Below are 22,403 nucleotides of genomic sequence, written 5' to 3' on the forward strand. Positions count from 1 at the left end.
AAGCAGTGCTTTCCAGCCCTTGACACGCAGCACCTAATCCATCGCAGATATAGACCGAATCCTGTATTTTCAGAAGGTACACATGCCATGTACCAAGCATGGTATGAGCAACTGTTCATCTGAAATTGTCAGCTAATGACTCCTCTAATCCATCACAGCTTGCTGGGAGTTGTTTGCCATTTTTGGCAACGACCAAAGCCTTTAGCTGAAAGGTCGATGCATTATTTCATGAATCCCCATGCCTGTACTCCTTCCAAAGAGGCCAATAATCCCCCAAAAGAAAGTGTGGTGGCTTAATTGCTGGGCCTGATTTTCTTCTCCCTTGTCCACTCATGCTGTACTGCTCTCAGAGTGCTTCCCCACCTTGTCCCATAGCGTGCTGGGAAAGAGCCAAGCTACAGCCTTATGCTGACAGTGTTGAGACACCTATGGAGATGCAGTAGGCATTTAGTTGGAGGGCACCCCAAGACTCTGTTATTCCTTACAGGTTCCCCCAGGATCGCTGTACTGTGGCAGTGATGGTACTTGCTGTACCTTCCACTGCTTTTCAAGTCAAATGAGAGCTGTTTCAAAAGTTTTTTCAGGACCCCACAGCAGCTGCCTCCAACATAGATTGTATTATAAAATCCCCACCTGGCCAGTGTGGAAAAATAATTTTGGCCATGCTCTTGTTACAGGAGAGGTAGGGCATTTAGCCTTGTTCCAAAAAAGCCTGGGCCAGGAAGCACTTTGTGCCACCACCTTGCTTATCTCTGAATCCCTCCATTCAGGCCTTATGCCTTTCTTCTGGCAGCCTGCCCAGCAAGGGTGATTTAGACCAGTCCAGAGTCACCTATTCCTCAGCTCCCTCAGGAATACACAGAGCAAAGCGCAAGAGCCACAGGAGGTACTGGCCAGGACAGGCGATTCCTTCCTGGTGGCTGTTGCCACACCAAGTCACACACTTGACAGCTCTTTCCATTTTTTCGGTGGGAAGACCTTAAGCTGGTTAGCTGGAGCTGTGCCCTACTATTTTGGCTGCAACACTCTTCTTGCTGCCGAGCCCCTGCAGCCATGGCAGCCTAGGAAGGGGGTTTGAGTGTGCACATCCCGCGTGAGTGTCCTGTTTGTACAAGTCACCCTCTCTTGTGTGATGTTTTTCAGAGGGGCTTCTGAACAATGCCAGGGATACAAGTGTCACGGATACTCTACCACTGAATGGTAATCACAGCAACAGCTACAGCATCGCCAGCGGCGAGTACCTCAGCAACTGCGTGCAAATCCTTGATCGTGGGTACAACCACACCGAGAACGCCCTCGAGAAAAAGATTCTGAAGGAACTCACCTCCAACTACATCCCTTCCTACCTGAACAACCATGAGCGCTCCAGCGAGCAGAGCCGCAACCTGATGAACAAACTTGTCAACAGCGTGGGCGGCGGGAGTGAGGATGACGCCATCGTGCTGGACGACGCCACCTCCTTCACCCACGAGGAGAGCCTGGGCCTGGAGCTCATCCATGAGGAGTCGGATGCCCCGCTGCTGCCCCCCCGGGTATACTCTGCGGACAACCACCAGCCCCACCTCTACAGCCGGCGGTGCATCCCGCAAGACAACAGTGAGAGTTTTTTCCCCTTGCTGACCAACGAGCACACGGACGACCTCCAGTCACCCAACAGGGATTCTCTCTATACCAGTATGCCCGCGCTGGCCGGCATGCCTATGACGGAGAGTGTCACCGCCAGCACCCAGACCGATCCCCCACCAGCCAAAAGCAGTGGTGGCGACGCTGATGATGTTTACTACAAAAGTATGCCCAACCTTGGCTCCAGGAATCACGTCCATCAGCTACACACTTACTACCAGCTAGGTCGAGGCAGCAGCGACGGTTTTATAGTCCCGCCAAATAAAGAGGGAACCCCCCCGGACGGCAATGCAAAAGGGCCTGCTCACTTGGTCACTAGTCTATAGAAGATTCAGCAAAAATTAAGTAAAGAGACAACAAAAAGCCCCTCCGTAATGCTCGGTTTACTGTTCTGAGTTAATCCAAACAGTGGTAATATTGTGTGTACTCCTAAATCTTCATGCTGTTCGAAAGGAAACTCTTGGACTTTTTTTACTGGAATTTTTAGGCCGGCCCGGAGAGGACAGTAACTGCTGCCCCCCCCCCCCCTTCTCCCCCCATCCTCCTTCCCTCCAGATAGACTTCATTATGTTAATGAAAGAGATAGATAACGGCACACTTCGTGGCCTTCTCAAGTTATGCCGTGTTTGTTTAAACAATCCTTGATGCTGTGTTGCTCTTAATACCAAGGACCTGATTTAAGAGGAAACAAATTAAAAAAGGCAAAAACAAACAAACAAAAAAAAAAAAAGAAAAGAAAAAATAAAAGGCCAAAAATGTGCATTTAAAACTAGTAGCGATGACGCATCTAGGTGGGAGCGCTGCACAAAAACAAGCTAGCAAAACTCTTTCTTAGCAATCCAGATCACCTCATGGGTTTTGGTCACTCACAAGTTGGTTTCACTGCAGCGCCCTTTGCTGTGGGAGCAAACAAAACAAAAATTTAATGAGATGGAAGGGAATCCTAGAATTCTGTGCTAAAGGCATATTTTATGTTTTGCTGTATTAACGGATGATAAAAACTAATGGCAGATAAAGAGAAGAGAACAATTTCTATGTAATGTACAGATACTAGCATTGCACATATAGTCTGCTTTCTGTTCCTCCAGAACTTGCGTCCCTGTTAATGTAGTGGAAAAAAAAATAACTTTTTTTCTGTTGTGCTGGTCTTGTAAGTTTGTCTACCAGTAGGAGCAAGGTTTTTCATAACTCCTTCTTTTTTTCAGTTTTGTTTTGCCTCTTCCACTGTTCCTCACCTTCATCCTGTCCCCATCCCAGTAAAAAAAAAAAAAAAATCTCTGGGAAAAAAAAATAATCCAAACGTCACTTTATAAGGACTATTTTTGGTAACACCATCGCCATTTCTTTTCAGCCAAGGCAGTCTTTTTATTTCCTCGCTGTACAACTTTCTACAGCCGGCGTATTGCTGGCAGACCTCTTGGCAGACTAGACCAGGGCAAACTTCCCCATTGACAGTGCACGACCGATCGTGACAATAATCCTGTGAAGCATCTTTGACAAGCAGCCCCTCAGCGAGGCCGTACGGTCGCATCCAGGAGCTGAGAGGTTCATTTTATTGTCATAGCAGGGCTTTCACAGGAGATGGCCATTTCCCTGGAGGAGCAAAGAGCCTTCATGGCTCAATCTGGTCCCCGGTTTAGGCACTTGTACTGCAGTGATTAAGAAAACTGATTGATGTGTAGTGAGCTAAAAAGTACTTTGCAGTGATTAAAAAAAAAAAAAAGTCTTCTGTTCATTATTTTTCCTAACAGGAAATTTATTTATTTGACAGGATTTTTAATTAACATAGGCTTTCTGGAGGTAAATTAGCAGCACGGAATATGAATAATTATTTTTTTTCTTTTTTTCTTTTTTTTTTTTTTTAATTTATGATCCATTTTGTACGGTCTCAACAGTTGAATGACCTCATTACTAATATTTGTTGTAAAAGTGAAGCTTGTTTGCCAACCAATAAACAACTGATCACAATTTAGAAGATACTGTATGTATGTACTGTACAATTAATCTCTCCTTTTTTGTTGTTGTTGTTGTTCATCTCTCCATTACTGTCTTCAGTACAAGTCTCCACTCCTTTATGGCATGGGTGAGCAATGCCAAAGAAAGGAGGCCTAAGCTGAGCAATTTAAGCACAAAGGCTACACAGTTGCGGCTGACTAGAAATATCAGGCTAACAGCACTTGTTTAGGGGTGAGAACAACACTGATTGATACTTGTTGCAGGTGATTCTAGGTCTGTTTTGTGCCTACTGTATAAATTAGCCAACGACACGCGGATTATTTGAGTATAGTATTTCATGTGTCGTACCTTTTAATCATTGTAATGTTTTAATTTTTAATTATTTTTTTTAAGTTTGGTTTTTCTGAGATTAAAAAACTGCTGGTAGCATGTCAAAGAGTAAAACAAGTCCCCGTTAGGCCTCCTCAGTCATTGTTTGCTGTCTCTTTATTTTCTTGCTCTGAGCATATGCAAAGCACCATCATTGTCCTAGGCTACATAACCCTTCCCAATCCCATGACTGCCGATTGCCCGCTGGCACTTTGCCACTCTTATTTAGCTTCCCCTTTCAAATCCCTTGGGAGCAATTAGGATTCATCGTCAGGATATAGAAAGCCACAAAATAGACTAGAAAGACTGACAGTGAAAATAATCACCTCTGGACATACTTTTTACTGATTTTTCAGTACGTGATTTTTCACTAAACCCTCCCATGACTTGGCCTTTGGCATCTGATGCTGCCTCCATCCAAATTGCCTCTATCCGACTCCCGTCAAGCTGGGTAAAAGCCAGAACATTTGGAAGAGGCAGGTGATGCCTGTGTTAGACGAGATATTCCCAGTACTGAGAATAAATGTAGCAGCAGAGCACCTGCATCCCAGGGTTGTCCTCACATGGAGTGATGCTGCTCAGTTCTGCTCAGCAGAGACTTGTTGCGGGTGAGACCCAGGGGTTGGTGGTATTCACGGCCTACAGAAGAGTCTGGTTGAGTCATTTGAGTCCTTCCTGCAGACAGGGAGTCAGACCAAAACATCTTGGGAAGAAAACTTCATTTCTGACAAAGCACTGATCACAGCTTGGTCAGAAATCCTACAGTTGTGCCTCTTCCCAGGCCTAGGTTTTGTGAAAGGAGCATTTCCCATCAGGAGACTGGGAATCACCTAGCTTCATAGCAAAACATCCGCTGGCCAGCCAGGTCATGTTCTTGCTCTTGATGCTGCCTCGACGTTTCATTTTCTTTTCCATGCCAGCAGTGATGGAGCTGGGTAGTGCATGGTAGACTTACGCATGCAGGCAAAGCATGATTGAGTCCCATGTGGCCATACCAACCTATGTAGCAGCCCAAAGGAGGCTCTTAAGTCTTGAAATACAAAGTACCTCTTATTGTGGAAAAAGTAAAAACTCTTCTACTGTATTAGACCCCAAAAAAAGTTTTCCAAGGATATGGCAGGATTGAATTCATGCAGAAGGTGAGAGACACCATATCAAACATTGCTGTGATAAAATGGGAGGCAGGTGATCAACATGGCATTTACCAGAGTGCCTGATACTATGCAAGAATAAACTAGTGGTGGATTTGCTGGGATGATTTGAAATTATTGTGTCCTATTGAAAAATCTTTGAGTTTCTTTAGTCTGGTCATTCTTCCCCCGCATTTCTATGTATTTCAGATTTATCCGTGAACAGGCTATTTTTCTGCTCTTCTCCATCCCTTTTTGCTCGAGCTTGTCTCTGCCAGCCTAACATGCCTATTAGTGCTTTGATTGCAAAAAAACCCTGTTTATTTTCAAGCTGATTATTTCTGTCCCCAAGCTGTTCTGGTGACACAGGATTCACTGTTGGTGCTTCTTACAGTTTGGAAACAGTGGAATCACAAAATAGAAGGAAAATATATATTATTAATTATATTAAGCCAAAAATGGTTTAAGACTGTAATTTAGCTGGGGAGGAAGGCAGGAAGCAAGATCAAGATTATTTTTATCACTTTTTTCCCCTTGAAAACAGGCTTTTGTTGTGTCAGATAGTTAATTATGGGCATGGTGAAGGTTTCTGTTTGTTGATAAGTAGCTCTACAGATAAAATTCTTAAGTAACTGGTGATATAGTGGTGTCTTCTGTGCTTGCCCATTTTCAATAAGAACCATAGAATCATAGGGACACCTTCCACTAGATCAGGATGCTCAAAGCCTCATCCAGCCTGGCCATGAACACTTCCAGAGACAGTGCATTCAAAACTTCTCTGGGCAACCTGTTCCAGTGCCTCACCACCCTCACAGTAAAGAATTTCTTCCTAATGTCTCAATCTAAATCTGTCCTCTTTCAGTTTCAAGCCATTATTCCTATCCTGTCACTACATGCCCTTGTAAAAAGTCTCTCTCTAGGTTTCTTGTAGACCCCTTTTAGGTATTGGAAGGCCACTATAAGGTCTTCCTGGAGCCTTCTCTTCTCCAGGCTGAACAAGCCCAACTCTCTCAGCCTGTCTTCATAGGAGAGCTGCTCCAGCCCTCTGGGCATCCTCATGGCCCTTCTTTGGACTCCCTCCAGCCAGTCCATGCCATTCTTATGTTGGAGACTCCAGAGCTGAATGCAGTAACAGCCATAAGAGACTGTAAAGTTTTCCCCAAAACATGTGAAGGAGAACCGCAGGGGAAAAGGCATGCAAAGAAAGATTATGTAGGCTGGACGGTAGCTGGGGATGAGGGTATTCATCACAGCTTTAGAGGCACTGTGTAGCAATATTACATAACATGGTGCTGCTCCTTTCTGACTATCGATTATGTTTAATTCCCTGCAATCTGTGGTTGTTAACCAATCTTTTTCCTTCCTCCCTGCCACCAGGTAGCGAACAATGAGATGCTTCAGAGGGCTGGGGGAAACATTGGTGGCAGTGGGAGACACTGATCTCTGGGGAGTTCTTGTGTATCTCTATGTGTGTCCTTATTGCTTGTATCTCCCTTCCTTCTTCTGTAGCCACCTTGCCTCTCTCACGCATACCCCTATGCTCTTGATCTCTCTAGTTTATAAAGAATGTAATGCCCCATAGACTTAGCTAGACGACGGGGATAAAAATATAGCTCATCTTATTAGAAAGCTATCTCAGGAATGTCTAACAGCACCGGCTTGGTCATCTGTCACACCCTGATTTCCTTCATGTTTAGAAGGAAAAGTACTTTATTTTTAGCTACCTGCTGCATTCAGCTAGACTCTATGCAAATTTTATTTAATGAATATTTTAGGGTTTAAATAGTCTGTGCTCATTAACATTATATAAATGTCATGTTGTTGCAGGCTCTCCAGTAAAGGCATGGAGAACATCCTGCAGCATAAAGCTGAAACCAGATAAAACTGGTGGTTAATACTCCCAGGGAAAGCAGCATAGCTGTCCTCAGCAGGGACGTTAGCACTGTGGCCAGGGGAGAGTACCTGAAGGAGCACCCACAGGAGAGCAGCAGCATCTCCTGCTCTGCACCAAGAGTCATACTGCCAGGGGGCAGGCAGCTGGTTTAGGGTCAGTTTTTCTCTTCCAGGGGCTTTGGGAAGTCCTAGGTATGCATGGATCATATACCAGATCATACGTCATCCCAGATCAGTTGGGTGGTCTGTCTGATGCTGAGACTAGCCAGGATAGCTCGGAAATCTTCCTTTTTCACATTGGATTAGCTTTTTACAGGTGCTTACTGTTGATTGTATTTGGTGCACCAGAGAGATGATGATAGCCTTCTCCAGCAAAATGCCAACAAAAACAATCAACCTATTTGCTGTTTATTTCTTCACCCTCCACATATTTTCTTATCTTTCTACTTCTTAAATACACTGTACACATGTAAAAAAACCAAGCTAAAACCTCAATAAATAAAACCAAAAATGCTGGTATGCAGAGCAGTTATTGAGTGCTGGAAGCAAATGCTTGATATTTTGACAGTGTTGATTAAAACCCCAAACAGCAACTTAAAAGACACAAACACAGTTGCTCACAACCTTCTCAGCTAGTGTGCATGGGAATACTTGTACAGATGACCTGGTATCTCCAACTGCCACTTGTAATCAACTGCATCTTATGTTACGACTTTGGAAAGGTTGTTTCCAGCAGCACTATGCTCGATGGGTAAATTATGTCTGTAATAAAACTGTTTTCAGAATGTCTTCTCCCACTTCTCTCTGAGGCATCTCAGGCAGTTTAATTCAAATCCTCATGGCAAGACAGCTCAGTACAGGCATAAGCCCTGCAGTCTTTGTGTCCCATGGACAGTAAAGACTTCACCTTGCAGCATGCACAAGCCTGCAGTAACATCCACTGATAAATGTTTTTGAGAGATGAATGTTAAAAAGCAAGTGCTCAACACTTGGGTGGAGGATTTCTGGGTATGCCACTCGGGTAGCAGCAGCAACTCATCCCTGGCATCTCTTAGCACTTAGTTGCACAAAAGCAAAAAAGGTGTGGGAAAATGGATGTTAGGCAGGGGGAAGTTAAAAGGAAAAAGCCCCTAATTTCTGGCAAAGCTTCATCCTTTGGCCGAAGTGTGCCAAAAGCAGTTTCTCAGGTGTTTTCCATAGGCAGCCAGAGAAAAGCATGGGTTTGTACCAGATTAGCCTGTAATGGGAGGCCAATTTGAAGCAGGCTAAAGCCTTGCTGCAGCTGTCAGATGCCTGCTCTGGCCAGCTCCTGGTTTCATCACCTCAAAAAAACAGGAAAGAAGATTTTTATGGTTTGCCACCGAGGACTGCAGCAGCCCTTTTTTTGAAAAGCACCGTCCCTGCTAAATAGATGAGCTACTTTTGGTGCAAGTGCCTCAGCTCTGCCCTTTGGTCACTTTCACTTTATTCTCCTTGCTTGCGTTGCAACCGTTAGTACATAAAGACGAAAGGCCTCATTGCTCAAGCTGCTGTTCCTATCAGCCAGAAAGAATGCTTCATGTTAAATAGGTGGGATTTTTGAATATTTTTCCCCAAGACACACTGTGTACCCAGGCATTTTTAGCTGCTAGCAGTTTGTGCTGCAATGCAAAGCAGCCTGCCAAGCTACCAGCAGCGGAAATGAAAGGAGAAAATGCATCCCACTGCTTGGGGAAAGAGAGATGAGCAGCAAGGATGAAAGTCCCTCCTTTTCAGGAAAAAAAAAGAAAAGCCAAAATAACCAAGCTGGAAGGTGCCCTTTCTATGCTGATGTGCAGAGCAACACAGATTTGCTGGCCTTTGGGTGGGTAGGAGATGGGGTGAAATTATTTATGCTTAGGAAATTGCACCAGGACAGCTCTTAATTCTTGTTGAATGTGTCCAGCCTATCTTAACCTCTCCCTCAAATACTATTTATAAAAAGCCTGCATGTGTTCACCCCAGACTGCACATGGCTGCCTCTTCCCGACCTGCACATGTAAAAGGAGGTGTTTTCCTCCCCAGGGTTGCAGTGATTATAGAGGCAGCTGTAAATCAGAGCACTTGGGATGTGAAGTGCCCTTCAGATAATGTGTGATAGCAAAACAAATCTGTTTACTCTGCAGTCATTTATACTAACTATTTATTATTAAGGGGTGGAGGGGATCACAAAGAATGCAGTTGCTCAAATAAGCTGGTACAAGCTGGTGGTTGCAGCTTGACTCTGGCATGTCTTTGCTTGAGCTGGGCCAAACCCAGAGAAGCAAAGAGTCGCTCGGCATTGCCCTTCATCTGGAGAGCAGTGGGCACCAGTGGCCAATCTTGCTAGTCCTCACACCATTTAAAAAATAACTGGCTGATGTGGGGCCACAGCCAGGCAAACCTGTATCACTGGCTTCAGCAATAAGGGTGGGAGGAGGTTCCTGATGAGATGTTGGCCCATAAATGCATTTGACTGCTCTGTACAAGCCTTCCTTCTCAAGGCAAGAGCAGGCTTCCTGTGCTTTGAGGGTGGAAATGATCTTAAAAACAGCTGGTGGCTGCTGCAGGGTCCTGCTTTGGGGCTTTACTTGCTCTCCCCTTGTTTTTCACAGAAAGCGGAAGGACGCCCAAGCAGGAACCAGTCTTCAGGCGAGTGACCATGGAAGACAGTGTCATCTAGGGATGACACCCAATGAGCCTGCCTCAGCAAGCCCATGACAGTGCACCTCCTCAGCTCCTCTGTGCCTCAGTTTACCCCTCCCTTATTGGGATCGTGTAATGAGAGAGACTGGAGAAACTAGCCTCAACCAAAACCCTCGGCAAACCCTTACATCCCCGAGGAGAAGACAGTCCATCTGGGATTCCCAATGCCTCATGCATGGCAGCACCTTGGGAAGTGCCCTCACTGCTTGGTCGCTCGCTTTTTTGTTAAGATGAGCAGAACAGGTGAAAAATGTCTTTTTTAATAAGAAATTGGTTTCGTCTACTCCAAACATTGGCTTTGCAACTTGAAAACACTTAAATATGGCTGAGCATGCTCAACCCCCCATCCTGAGCCCCTCTCCATTTTCACAACCTGGGCTGTATAAAGGCAACCCTGACGAATCCAGGTCCCTGTTGTAAATACAAACCTGTCTGTGTGGAGAGGTAATGAGGGAAGGAAAAGAGGGACAAAGAAATAGTCCTTATACCAGAAGAAGCTGAACTTGCCAGCAGAGTACTGTTGAGCGGAGCTGTCTCTTTTACGTGGGGACCAGCGCACATGTCCAGCAGTGGATCCTCATTGCAAAACTTCCGAGGGGGGGAAGCTGTTCAGATTTTATTGTCTTGTGTAAATAGAGATATTTTTTTGAAAAAATGAGCCTTAGTATCTTGAAGATAGCGTTTCTCAATCAGCTCAGCTGGGATGGATATATGGGAAACCATGGCATCTGCTTAGCGGAGGCTTGTCATGGCGTTTTGGAGCTAAGCTGTGCCACCACGGCTGGTGCAGGAGGCACCTGAAAGACGACAGACACATCCAGCAGAGGACTCAGCAGATGTTTCTTCTTTGTTCCTGTAAACAGGGTAGACTCCCTGCACCCATGATCTCCACTGGTGTAAATACTCAGCTACAGCCCACAGTGGGCATGGGCCACTTGGTGCAGGGGTGGGGGAAGTGGGATGGGCAGAAATCACCAGAGGGATGCAAACCCCATCGGTGGGAAGGAAGGAAGGAAGGAAGGAAGGAAGGAAGGAAGGAAGGAAGGAAGGAAGGGAAAGAAGGGAAGGAAGGAAGGAAGGAAGGAAGGAAGAAAGGAAGGAAGGAAGGAAGGAAGGAAGGAAGGAAGGAAGGAAGGAAGGAAGGAAGGAAGGAAGGAAGGAAGGAAGGAAAGGAAGGAAGGAAGGAAGGAAGGAAGGAAGGAAGGAAGGAAGGAAGGAAGGAAGGAAGGAAGGAAAAGAAAAGAAAGAAAAAGAAAAAGAAAGAAAGAAAGAAAGAAAGAAAGAAAGAAAGAAAGAAAGAAAGAAAGAAAGAAAGAAAGAAAGAAAGAAAGAAAGAAAGAAAGAAAGAAAGAAAGAAAGAAAGAAAGAAAGAAAGAAAGAAAGAAAGAAAGAAAGAAAGAAAGAAAGAAAAGAAAGAAAAGAAAGAAAAGAAAGAAAAGAAAGAAAAGAAAGAAAAGAAAGGAAGGAAGGAAGGAAGGAAGGAAGGAAGGAAGGAAGGAAGGAAGGAAGGAAGGAAGGAAGGAAGGAAGGAAGGAAGGAAGGAAGGAAGGAAGGAAGGAAGGAAGGAAGGAAGGAAGGAAGGAAGGAAGGAAGGAAGGAAGGAAGGAAGGAAGGAAGGAAGGAAGAAAGAAAGAAAGAAAGAAAGAAAGAAAGAAAGAAAGAAAGAAAGAAAGAAAGAAAGAAAGAAAGAAAGAAAGAAAGAAAGAAAAAGAAAGAAAGAAAAAGAAAGAAAGAAAGAAAAAGAAAGAAAGAAAGAAAAAGAAAGAAAGAGAAAGGAAGGAAGGAAGGAAGGAAAGGAAAGAAAGAAAGAAAGAAAGAAAAGAAAGAAAAGAAAGAAAAGAAAGAAAGAAAGATAAAGAAACCCTGAAGACTTGTTAATGGTGTTGGGCCAGCTGTTGGGCTGGGTAAATGGAAGACATCTGTCATGTCAGCCTCTATATGCAGTTCTCCTTGGCATATGTGCAAATGAGTGTGCAAGATCATGCCCTGCTTGGGTGGTTGCCAGCCAGCACAGGTCCCTGTGTCTGTGTACCTGTGTCCATGAGAGAAGAAGAGATGATATGGATGTGTATGTCTTATATGCCTAGACACATTTCAGAAGTCACAAGTAACACTGCCAGGTCCAGCTTTATTAGCATGAGTGCATAGTGTCTGCATCAATCTGGGAGCAAGGCAGGCTAGGCTGGGAAGGCAGTGTTAGATGAGCAAAAACTGATAAATCTCTGCTTCACACTGATTCATCCTCCACTATCCCACACCATGACACGACAGTGTGCATCTGCAAATGCTCCTGACAGAGCAGGGCTATGTTGGATAGTGGTAGCCGCAGCCTGGTACCTGGTGGAAGCAGGAAAGGAACTTTGGGGTTTCTCCTTCGTCGTTCTCAATTCAAAGTTTACTTCTGGTTTATTTACTTTGAGTCTGACCATGTGAATTCATGCAGCAGAGGGAAATTAGGGAAAAAAAAAAAAACAAACAAAAACTTAAGAAAGAAAAGGGTATTTTTGAAAACAACCCATAATAATTTTCTCTAGACATAAAAGTCTCTCTTGGGCCTGGCACTTTGCAAGAAAGCAGGGCCAAGGTGGAAGTGATCCCTCCCTATTAAAAAGTCAGATAGCATAAACCAACTGTTGCACATATTTAGCATAATACTATGCTCTATACCTTTGCAAAGAAATGGGTGATAAACAGAAATGGAAAGCTGCCCCAGAGGGGTTTGGGCATCCAGAGTGGTAACTCACTTGCAGTGGTTCAAGGTGAGGTGCAGGGATAGTCTTTTCCTCTTGTGTGCTTGAATACCTCCTCTGTCATCTGGCTTTGTGGGGCTGCTGCTACCATTAACACCTAACAATTGCCACTGCCAAGTGATTTATTTATTTAGCAAACCATTTATTTATTTATTTATCAATTTGGTGCTCAGGAGACACAGTGCTTTCGTGTGCCACAGGTGGACACCTCTTTTTTGCCCTCTTCAGGCTTGTATGGTGTCCCCAGACAAAGTGGCCATCATCCTGGGGAGATTCAGGCTTCTGCCCACTACAGGCTGTCATCCTTTATTTCCAGGGAGAAAAATAATGAAAAATATGAACAACCCTCCCCATCTTTGTGCCAGAAATGTTCTGAAAATCAGGAAATACATTAAGCAAAACAAATACCTCCAAAAAGTCTGAAAGCTCACGATCTTTTAAAGTCTCAAGGGAACCATCCTTACAGTTTCTAGAGCCCCAAAGAGCAGTGCTGAGTCCTGAGCCTGAGGATGCCTGACCCAGGGGAGGTCTGGGGGGCTGCAAGGGATTAAAAGGGGGGCTGCAATGGCAGGAAAGCAGAAATTCCCTGGTTTTTCACTAGGTCGCATAAAAGCAGAAATCCCCTGGGTTTTGTTTGTTTTTCATTAGAGGGTCACTACTAGTTTCTCTCCCCAGACAATGCCATCATCCTGCAACTTAAACCGTTGCCATTATGACTAGAAGACTTATTCTTGGAGGCATTTATGACAATATTCAATGTCTCTCTCTCTCCTCAGTGCCAGAGAGGCTGACACCCGGTAACTAATGGTGGTTGCAAAGATGAGACAGACTGACCCCAAGTCCTAATAAAAATGATGAATCCTGTCCACTGCCTCAGTATCGATGGTGCACAGGTTACATGCAGAAGTGTGCCAGTAAGGAGGGGGAGGCAGATAGTCACTGAAGAGCAGGCCTGGCAGGTGCCAGGTTACAAAACCCACCCAGTTGCTGTGTTCCCCATCTGTTCCCAGGTTTAATCCATCCCCGAGTCAATAGTGATTGACGTTTCACCTGCTTTCCGTATCTTAACTGGACTTCCTTTCTCCTCAGGCATGGAACAAATCTTAATACAATGTAATTACTGTACTCCTGGTGATGAACCCGTATGAAAAGCTATCACGGAGAGCATTAATAAAATGTACATTATGAAAAAGAAATCAGCATTGTCTGAAATTAATAACGCATCAGATTTTTCTCATCCATGTCTCCTCATTACAGGCCTGCCCTTGAGTTTTCTATTAAAATGACTTATTCAGACTACTCGTATAGCTGTGTTTGGCATGAAGTTATGTGCTGTAGATTTGCATCCCAGTCAGATGTACCGCATAAGACTTATTAATCTGTTACGTCTTTCAGGCATTGATTTTAGTGGCGTTTATGTAACACTGGTATAACTAAAATGAACTGATTGATTCATGCGTATGGATTAGTTTGCCTAAGACTTTGAGCCTAGGTATCTTTATCATGCACTGTAATGCCAGAATTCATCACTGTATTATTTACAAGAGACTGAACTGGCTGCATCTCAATAACTGAAGAGATCTTCACTGGTTTATTTATGTATAAATGTTTACTTAATCAGCCACCAATTTTGTTTAGCAGAATTTGTTAGCAAACGGAAATTGTAAACGATAACGTGGTTTCTATTTTAAAATTTATAGGCTGTCATCTATAGCAAAATCCAAGATTTCCAAAGTGTCTTTGTCTACTGGCAATCAACATGCTCTCTTGTATATGCTTTCTGGTAATTGCAATTAGCTCCTTCAATATTTAACATAAAAAATAATATAACTCGAATACAGGAGATCTGAGTGGTAGTGTGTCAAAGTCAACATAAATATCCTAATATGTAGAGACATTGTTGCAAGTTTAACAAAGCAACAAGAAGCCGCTGCCCAGCACAAGAGCAGAAGCACCACGGTTTATGATGTGGCAGGTGTCATCACCTTCCGTCTGTGGCTCTGTGCTGAATTGAAGGGCAGGAGCACTCCACCGGCCAATGCCCAGGGACCAAGTGATGCCAATCTGCAAGGCCTGGCTCATGGACATGCCAACATGGGGAGTTCTGCTTCCTTCCCTTATGAGGAAATCCCAATTCCAAATAAAATAAGTAAAGCTGTAACTTGGTTGGTTGGCCCTTACACCCTGCAACAGATTGAGGAAAACCTGCTCAAAGGTGCAAGGGAAACATCTGTTCACCATGCATTGCAGCTGGAAAAGTAGCTGGGCTACAATGTGGGCTTAAGGGAATAACAGTCTAGGGAGTCCTAATCCCAGGTTCCCAATTTAAGGTTGCTTTGGACCACACTGCTTCTCCTGGAGACCAGGGAATAGATAGACTAAAAGGATTAATTAAATGAAAGAGGAGACTTTCCTGTTAGGAGCCATTTAGAAATATTTTTAGCGCAGAGGCACATAAGAAGTGACATGTTGAAAGCACATAAAATAATAAGTAGTGTCCAGAGAAGATGAGTTGAGTGCTGCACTTCACCATAGGTAATACTGCAGGTGGTGTTATGAAATGAAATGAAGAGTTGAAGTCTTAAATGTAGTTAAAGGCAATGCCTCATTACCCAGCACAGGATTAACCTGTGGACTCTGATGCAATACACCAGTAAGGTGATGTACAACAAACCTCAGTAAAATATTATACCATTTTAACAACAACAACAAGAACAAAAAAGCCTTATACCTACAGGCTCTTGTTACAGGGTCAAAAATAATTGCTGGCTCGCTGAGGAACCAAAGAAACATCCCTGTTGAGTCTACAGCCATACTTATACTTCATGTCATTGTGATTTCTTTTAACCCTTTTTTTTTTTTTTTAGGTAAAGTATTGTGTTAGTGTTAGGTATGAGCAGGAAATCACTTACCAGCTGGCAGTGCTAAAAGGGGAGTAAAATTTGCATGTCAGCACCCTGGGCTATAGCTTCACAGGTGGGGGCTCACAAGAGGTTGCATGTGCCTCACAACCACTGAACCCATTGCTCTAGGTGTGTTACAAGTTTGCTCACAGCACATGGGTAATGTTGCTGATGCTATTTCTGTGACCAGTGCATGGGCTGTAAGAGCAAACCCCTCTTCTTTCCCATGAGCAAACCAAGAAGGGCTACCACCATTCTGCCTTGAATCCATCTTGTGCTCTAAGCTGGTTAATATTTAAAGCCAAGCACATCCCCCATATTGCAAATTCACACTCAAAGTAAAGAGATTTATGGGTTGTTGTTTGAGTTTTTCAATATGAAACTTCTTAGGTAGGGGCATGAGATCAAATGATGTTGTCTTGGTCAGTGATGTTGGAGCTGTGATGAGTGCAGCTGAGCCTCAGCAACCTCATTTCACCTAGGACTAGCACTCACCCTTTCTTGGGGCACAGAACTACATTATTAGTCACTTTTGGTGAACAGCCCGTGATTGTGATCTAATGTGAAGGGCCCTAAATTGAGGTTTGTGGGTTTGGTTTTGATCTTTTATATGCAGTTGCTCAAAAATCAAAAACATCAGTACAAGCTGAAAAGTCAGGGATGCTTTATGAGCTATTTATATAAGTGGAAGCTCATATATGGACCAATTTTGCAGCTTTCAGGCTTTAGGACAGATGTTAAAACCCACCATCCTCAAGTATGCTGTGTGCTGATTCTGACCTGAGGCAGTGGTGATACATCAAACCACAGCCCTGGAGCTGAGGCTTTACCTTCTCTGAGGAAGGCTATAGCTGTTGGGTTAGACATGCATTTGGGATGCTCACAACTAGGCTCACACTGTTTCTTATCCAGCTTCTGTCTATTGACTGTGACTTCCACAATCTGCAGTTCATTAATCATTTAGGGCAATTAGGAGATGCAGCTGATGGGTTAAAAAAAAAAACAAAAACAAAAGCATAAGTGTGTTGTGTGAAGGTTAGGGGCTGTTTTCATGAGCTCTGTGCCCACCTGGATGTTAACTCTAGTCCCTAACTGAAGGAGTAACAGCAGCATGTCTGGGTGTTATGAGACAGTAGATGCCCCTTAGTAGGCCCGGAGAATGCTGCGAATGGTTTCCTCTATGCAGACCAAAGCAATGGTGCTATAGATTGCAGCAAATTTATAACTCCTGGCTGAACTAGAGACTAACCTTTAGGAAGATGTTTTAGGACTGACTACAGTTTTTGAAGGATGAAGAGCCTGTTGCACCCCTTGGTACGTCACCCCATGTGCTGTTTCTGCTGACACGCAAGTACTGCATTTTGCCTAACATTTCAGCAATTAGATTTTATTTCCTATCTTATGCCCTGTTTATGCATGCTAATATCTCTCCTGGATCTTTTTGGGTAATAACTGCTGTGTAGGAAAATATAAAATTGTAGGAAAGGCTGAAAACTTGTCACCATAATGTCATCAAAATGGCCTTGACTAAAAGGTGTATCTGTAAGAATATGATCTTTTTTCCCAAGCTCCCCTTCATGCATATGAGCTTTTACTTAGTCATGTTTCAAAATAAAATGAAGGCATGTTTTTTTGTTTTGTTTTGGGTTTTTTTTAATTTTTTTTTTTTTTTTAAAGCTGTAAAGTTAAAATGAAGCTGTTGTGTGCATGCTTCCTTCTGCTTGGATGAACTTGCTGGCATCTGCTGCCCTGGGAAGCTGAAGTCACTGATGGCGAGTCTAAATTCAACCTCTCCAGTATGTGTATTGACAGGGTATAAATCAACATGTGCAAGGTAGTGTGTGGACTAAGGGCAGCTGACCCTCATGCTGACACACTCTGCTTAGAGCTTTGCTGCCCAGAGGATGCAGCAGCTGCACAAAACTGTTTTAGAAGACCTAGTTTTCGTTTCAAGATCTTTTACCCTTTCTTATACATTATTGTATGGATTTGCCAGGGTTAAAAGTTCCAGTGTGCACTCCTGCTAAGCACCACCCAGGAGGACCAGCAGCTGCCCACTGTTCTATACCTACATATTAAGCAGTTTCCTAAATGTGATCAGGCTGTTATGGCTGAACAGTTTCACCATGTGCCAGCTGCACAGGCATCCAACAAAGAAATCAAAGGCATGATGTCACCAGTATTTCTTATCTAAAATTAAATATCTGTCTTAGGTCCCCAGACATGCAGAGACTTTGTATTAGAAACTGAGAGTTCAAACTCTTGAATCATCTCATATATATTTCACTCAAGCCAAGGGAATAGCAGGCAGGATAAAATCATAGGATGGCTAGGACTGGAAAGGACCTTAAGGTCATCTTGTTCCAACCCCCCTGCTACGGTCAGGGATGCCTCGCACTATACCATGTCAGCCAAGGCTCTGTCCAACCTGGCCTCAAACATTACTGGGGATGGAGCTCAAAAGAGCAATTCTCTAAGATGAGTGAGGAAAAACTGGGGAAAATACTAATGAATTCACAAAACCCCCCAAAAAAACTTGCCAATGAAATTGTGGCTCTAATATTCTGTACCTTTGCAGTAAAGCCATGATTTTCTGCAGAAAGTGCAACAGAGAATAAATGGGTCAACTCATGCTCATTAACAGTGGAGACAGAGCAAGTGGCATTTAAAACAAGCCCACACAGAGGGAAAATGAAATAATGATTTATTGTGAAGCCATAAAATGTTTGTTCTCACAGTTAGCTTTTCAAGAGCAAGTTGCAGTGCTGTGTGATGCCATCAGCCAGGCAGGGTTAAACCTATGCTGGATGTGCCAGAGCTGGCAGTTGGGCTGCATTGCTGCTGCAGCTTTAGGCTGCATTGCTGAACATATGAGCTGGATGATGCTGTGCCCTTTTTTCAGTGTGTGCCATGTGTGTTTTGATGAGGTCTTCAAGGTAAAAATAGGAAACGTGATGCTGGATATGTTTGTCCACATCTATTCTAAGGGGTAAACAGCCAGGCTCTGAATCACCTGACTTGCATATCAGTGGCTGAACTCAAGCATAATGAGTGTCTCTGAGAGTGCAGCTCCTCTAGGGAGAGGATATTTGGCTGGTCAAAGGGGACTTCTAAGATCCCTCTCTCTTCTGCTTCCTTAATAAGGGCTAACAAAACTCCTATTTAGCCCCTGGCTTCATGGTTACTCATCTTCCCTCTCCAATCTTAGGATGTGCTGGTCCTGTGCTTCCTACTTGGGCAAGTTCATGAGTTCATGAGCTCCTAAATGGTCTCCTCCAAGGGAGACAGAGATGTTCCCTACTCAGAAAAGGGTTTTCTTCTCCTATGTGCATTTTGGGCTGTTTAGGTGTAGGGAGGAGCTGTGCACTGGATTCCTTGAGATCTGGTAATGCTGTCCACATAGGAAAGCATGGGGCAGAAGGCAGCACAGGGGCACCTTTGGGGACACATGGAATAAAATCCCTGCCCTAGGTTGCTCTCCAGCTCTTACTGGATTATAGCCCAGGCCTGAGGTCCCATGGATGCACTGTCAGGTATTAAGTATTGGTCCAAGATTTTTGCCAGGTCTGTAGTGGGAACCAATTCGTTCTTTTATTCTCAGGCATTGAGTTGTGTAAAAATCATTATTACACATTGTGAAATCTAATTACATTATTGCACACTGTGTATACATTGTAATAAAGTCAGTGGATGCAATAACACTGCTAGCAATACACCATTCCATCAAAATCACTATTGCTGTTAATTTTACTTTCATTTTTTCTTGATTTACCCTGAAGAATAGGATTTTGCTTGCTTGCTTGCTTAGGCAGGTGGATGAAGCGGCAAGACCTTATGAGAGTCACAGCATCCTGCAGATCCTACTGAACTTGAGAGCATGTAAGGTGGGGGATGAGGACTACCATGCCCCTCCTGTGTTACTCAGTGGTACAACATGCCACTCCTGAGGGCTAGCAATGCTGTCATGAGATGGGTTTGAAATCAGCTGGGTTCAATTGCTCTTGAAAGTGCCCTTTATATCTACTTTCTGTAGATCTTTGGGCACCTGTGCTCTTAAGTTGTCTGAAACCAGATCATCTCAAATGCCTCCACCCCTATTGTGGTGTTCAGGAGGAAGAGGATAGATGGTCCTTAGGCTTACTTTACAGATACATATTTGCATGTGACTGTGAATTTGAGCATACTGAGGTGCTCCTCACCACACTGAAGCCTAGGTAATGGGACCTGGAATCAGCTGAGGACACAGGATAACTTCCCAATTACACCAATGATAAGATTTAAAAAAGCAGGAGGAAAAGCAGCAGAACTGACATCTGAAGTGTTGGGCTAAGAGGGATTTGCCTCTCATGTTGAGCTGAGAAGGATATGCATCTCAGAGTATTTTTAGTTCTCTGCTTCCCCACTATTAGCTTCTCATTGTAAAGCTTGCCTGGTGAATACAAGCTGCTGGTAGTAAGCTGCTGGTCTCTTGCCCTCTGCTTTCCTTGCAAGCTGTCACTCAAATAAAATACAAGCTCTGGAAGATGCTTTCCGGCTTGTTCCCATCACAGCGTCTTCAGAAGGAAAGGGCATGAGCCCACAGTGTTTCAGTAGTCTTTTACTTCTAAATGAAACAGGGTGCCAGGAGTTAGCCCTGAACAACAATTAAATATTTACGGGAGAAAACCTGGTAGTGCTTGAGTCTCCTGAAATACCCATCAGCTGAGCAAAGGTTGTCTAGGGTGCTGGTTCTGGAAGCCAAGCATAGCTGGTTCATTGCTTCTCTTAATGTGCCAAGGCAGCTCTATGTGAGCTTGGTCCCTGGCATGAGTTGGGCAGAGTTTTAGGTTTTTCACAATATAGATCTTATTTTACATTGCTCTCCTGGAACTTGCCTCCATAGGATCATCTCTCTCCTAGTACAATGTACAAAGCCTAAAATGCACGATGCCAAGTCCCAGCTGCTATGCTGCCCCTCCTTCAGGCATATCTGACTACATTTACCACTGAAGCATCTTCTAAAACAACAGTGATTCATCTAGACTACTCACAGCCTGCCTGGAAGTGGCTCATGTATTAGCTTTTGCCTGTCTGTCTTGTTCAAGGAAAATCTGCTAGGAGACGCATATGTCTATGGAGAACCTGTGGATCAAATGTATAACAGCTCGCACTTTAACTCCACAAAGTCCATCTACAGATGTGTTGGAAAAAAATGATCTTTATGGTAGCCAATGGTAGTATTCTGGCTAAAGACAGATATTACATTTCTAGGCTTTCTACACTGCTACAGGATCCTTGTGGACGTAGCTTGGCTGGGGGGAAGAGGCAGATGGAAAGAAAGTGCTGAAATGAAGGGTATTACTGGGAACTATAGAGGGAGAGAAAAATATTTACCTCTACTGTAGGAATCCCATCAGTTGTCAGACTGCATCAGGAAACAGAAATATGGGCAGGTAAGCTTTAATTCTTCCAGCCACCAAATAACTTTTTTAATCACTATGAGCTTGTAATAAGTTAATTAAAAATCTTAGTTAACTAGTCAGCAGTCCTCCACTGGGAAGGTGTGCATGAACCTAACTGTATCCTCTTGGATCCCTCAATTCCCGTTCTGCATACATGTTTCACATTAAGGATGCCATCACTCTTTTTTTCTGTTTCCTGCCACTCTCAGAAAACAGATCTGTATCTCTGGGAGCTGTCTGGCAATCCTTCCATCAGGAGCTGTTTATCCTCTGGTTACATTTTTTTCCATCTTTCTCTTGGACAGAAGTCTAGGCAGAAATACCAAAACCCATATATGTAAAGTCAAAGGGAAATTGGGAGGCAAATAGAAGGAAAACACCATAAGACATCCTATCTTCCTTTCCTGTGAAGTAAGAAGGTCAAGCTTCCTCAGTGAACAATTGAGTGTTATTTAGTATAACACTACTAGTTATAACTGTCAAGTTTGTATTGAACCTACTACTTGTTTTCATTCTGTTTTGGTTTTTTTTGGGGGGGGGGAGGAGGGTGTGGAAGTCAACAGTATTGATGTCTTCATTGCAGAATCATGGCCACTGGATACAGAACAGGAAAAAAGGCTTCCTTGATAAAGGCCTCTCCACCACTGGAGTGAATTATGAGCAATGTTGGCTTTCCAGGTCCTATTGAAGCAGGTATTGTGGGAAGGAGTCTGGTCTCTGAAACAGAGGTGTGAATATTGCTTGAGGACAAACCTGTTTAACTTAATAAATAATTTGGACTAGGACATAGTAGCCAACACTGTTTGGTCTAAGCTGCAGATGAACCAACTATTCCATGCAGAGCACAGAAGCTGCTGAGCTCCAGGGGGGCTGGGAAAGCTCAGGAGGCCTGGGATCACTGCTTTGGTGTATGGTTTGTGTTCAATGGTAATACATTACAGGCAGGTGTCCCTCTTTTTTTTAATCACCTGTTGATTAATGTTGCTTCAAGCTTGCCCTAATTACTGAGAAATGCTGTGATGTGGCATGAACAGCAATCCTCTTCTGTTGATATCTGTTGCACTGTGTAGAGGAAAACAAGAAAAATCCAACCCCCTGCAAGAAATGTGAGCCTATTGAGGAATTAATGAAATCTCACCACTTGTAGGCCTGCAGATGCCATTCTGTTGGGAGCATGCCGAGGATGCCATAAAACCCCTTTGGATATGATGCAGTCAACATCTGGTGCCTTTAAAAAAAATAAATAAAAACTATAATTGTTTTAGGCCATGTTGTCTGCCCATGCTGGTAATGTTCCTGCAAGGTCTAATTAGCTGACAAGTGACAAAAGAGCCTACTGTAGTGAAGGGGAGGCTGGGTGCCAGGATCATTAGATAGGTTGAGTAAGAGCCATAACAGCCAGCAGGTGATGGATGCAGGAATGGTGTATTATCCCCTGCTTCATTACAGATGTGGGGGCATGTGGAAATGAGACAAATTGATAAACCAAAGGCTCAAAGTTTTGCTATTCATCTTAAGCAAAATCAGATATTCGGTCTTCTGTGAGTATGTTGGTTAGGTTCTTTAATAGTGGTTCAGTGCAAAAAAGAACAAAAACAAACAACCCTGACCTTCAGCCTCTTGAATATCTTCCAG

The 22,403-nt window shown here is 43.7% G+C and overlaps 1 protein-coding gene across 24 annotated transcripts in view; it reads left to right on the forward strand.

The window, feature by feature from the left end:
• ADGRL3 (adhesion G protein-coupled receptor L3) overlaps positions 1–10,668 on the forward strand; it is a 515,386-nt gene extending 504,718 nt beyond the window's left edge. For 16 of the 24 annotated variants that reach the window (XM_061379988.1, XM_061379993.1, XM_061379997.1 and 13 more), the window contains one exon: positions 1,144–8,687. In XM_061379988.1, the coding sequence (XP_061235972.1) occupies positions 1,144–1,949 (806 nt within the window). In that variant the 3' untranslated portion in view covers positions 1,950–8,687. Of the gene's footprint in view, positions 1–1,143; positions 8,688–9,583 lie in introns of those variants that run through there. The other 8 variants (XM_061380004.1, XM_061380008.1, XM_061380005.1 and 5 more) reach the window with 3 other exon arrangements.
• Positions 10,669–22,403: the final 11,735 nt, after the last annotated feature.

This window comes from Neopsephotus bourkii, unplaced genomic scaffold, assembly GCF_033783945.1.
Source record: "Neopsephotus bourkii isolate Nb327-2 ecotype Australia unplaced genomic scaffold, CSIRO-AGI_Nbou_v1 NB_1781, whole genome shotgun sequence".
NCBI classification, from domain to species: domain Eukaryota; kingdom Metazoa; phylum Chordata; class Aves; order Psittaciformes; family Psittacidae; genus Neopsephotus; species Neopsephotus bourkii.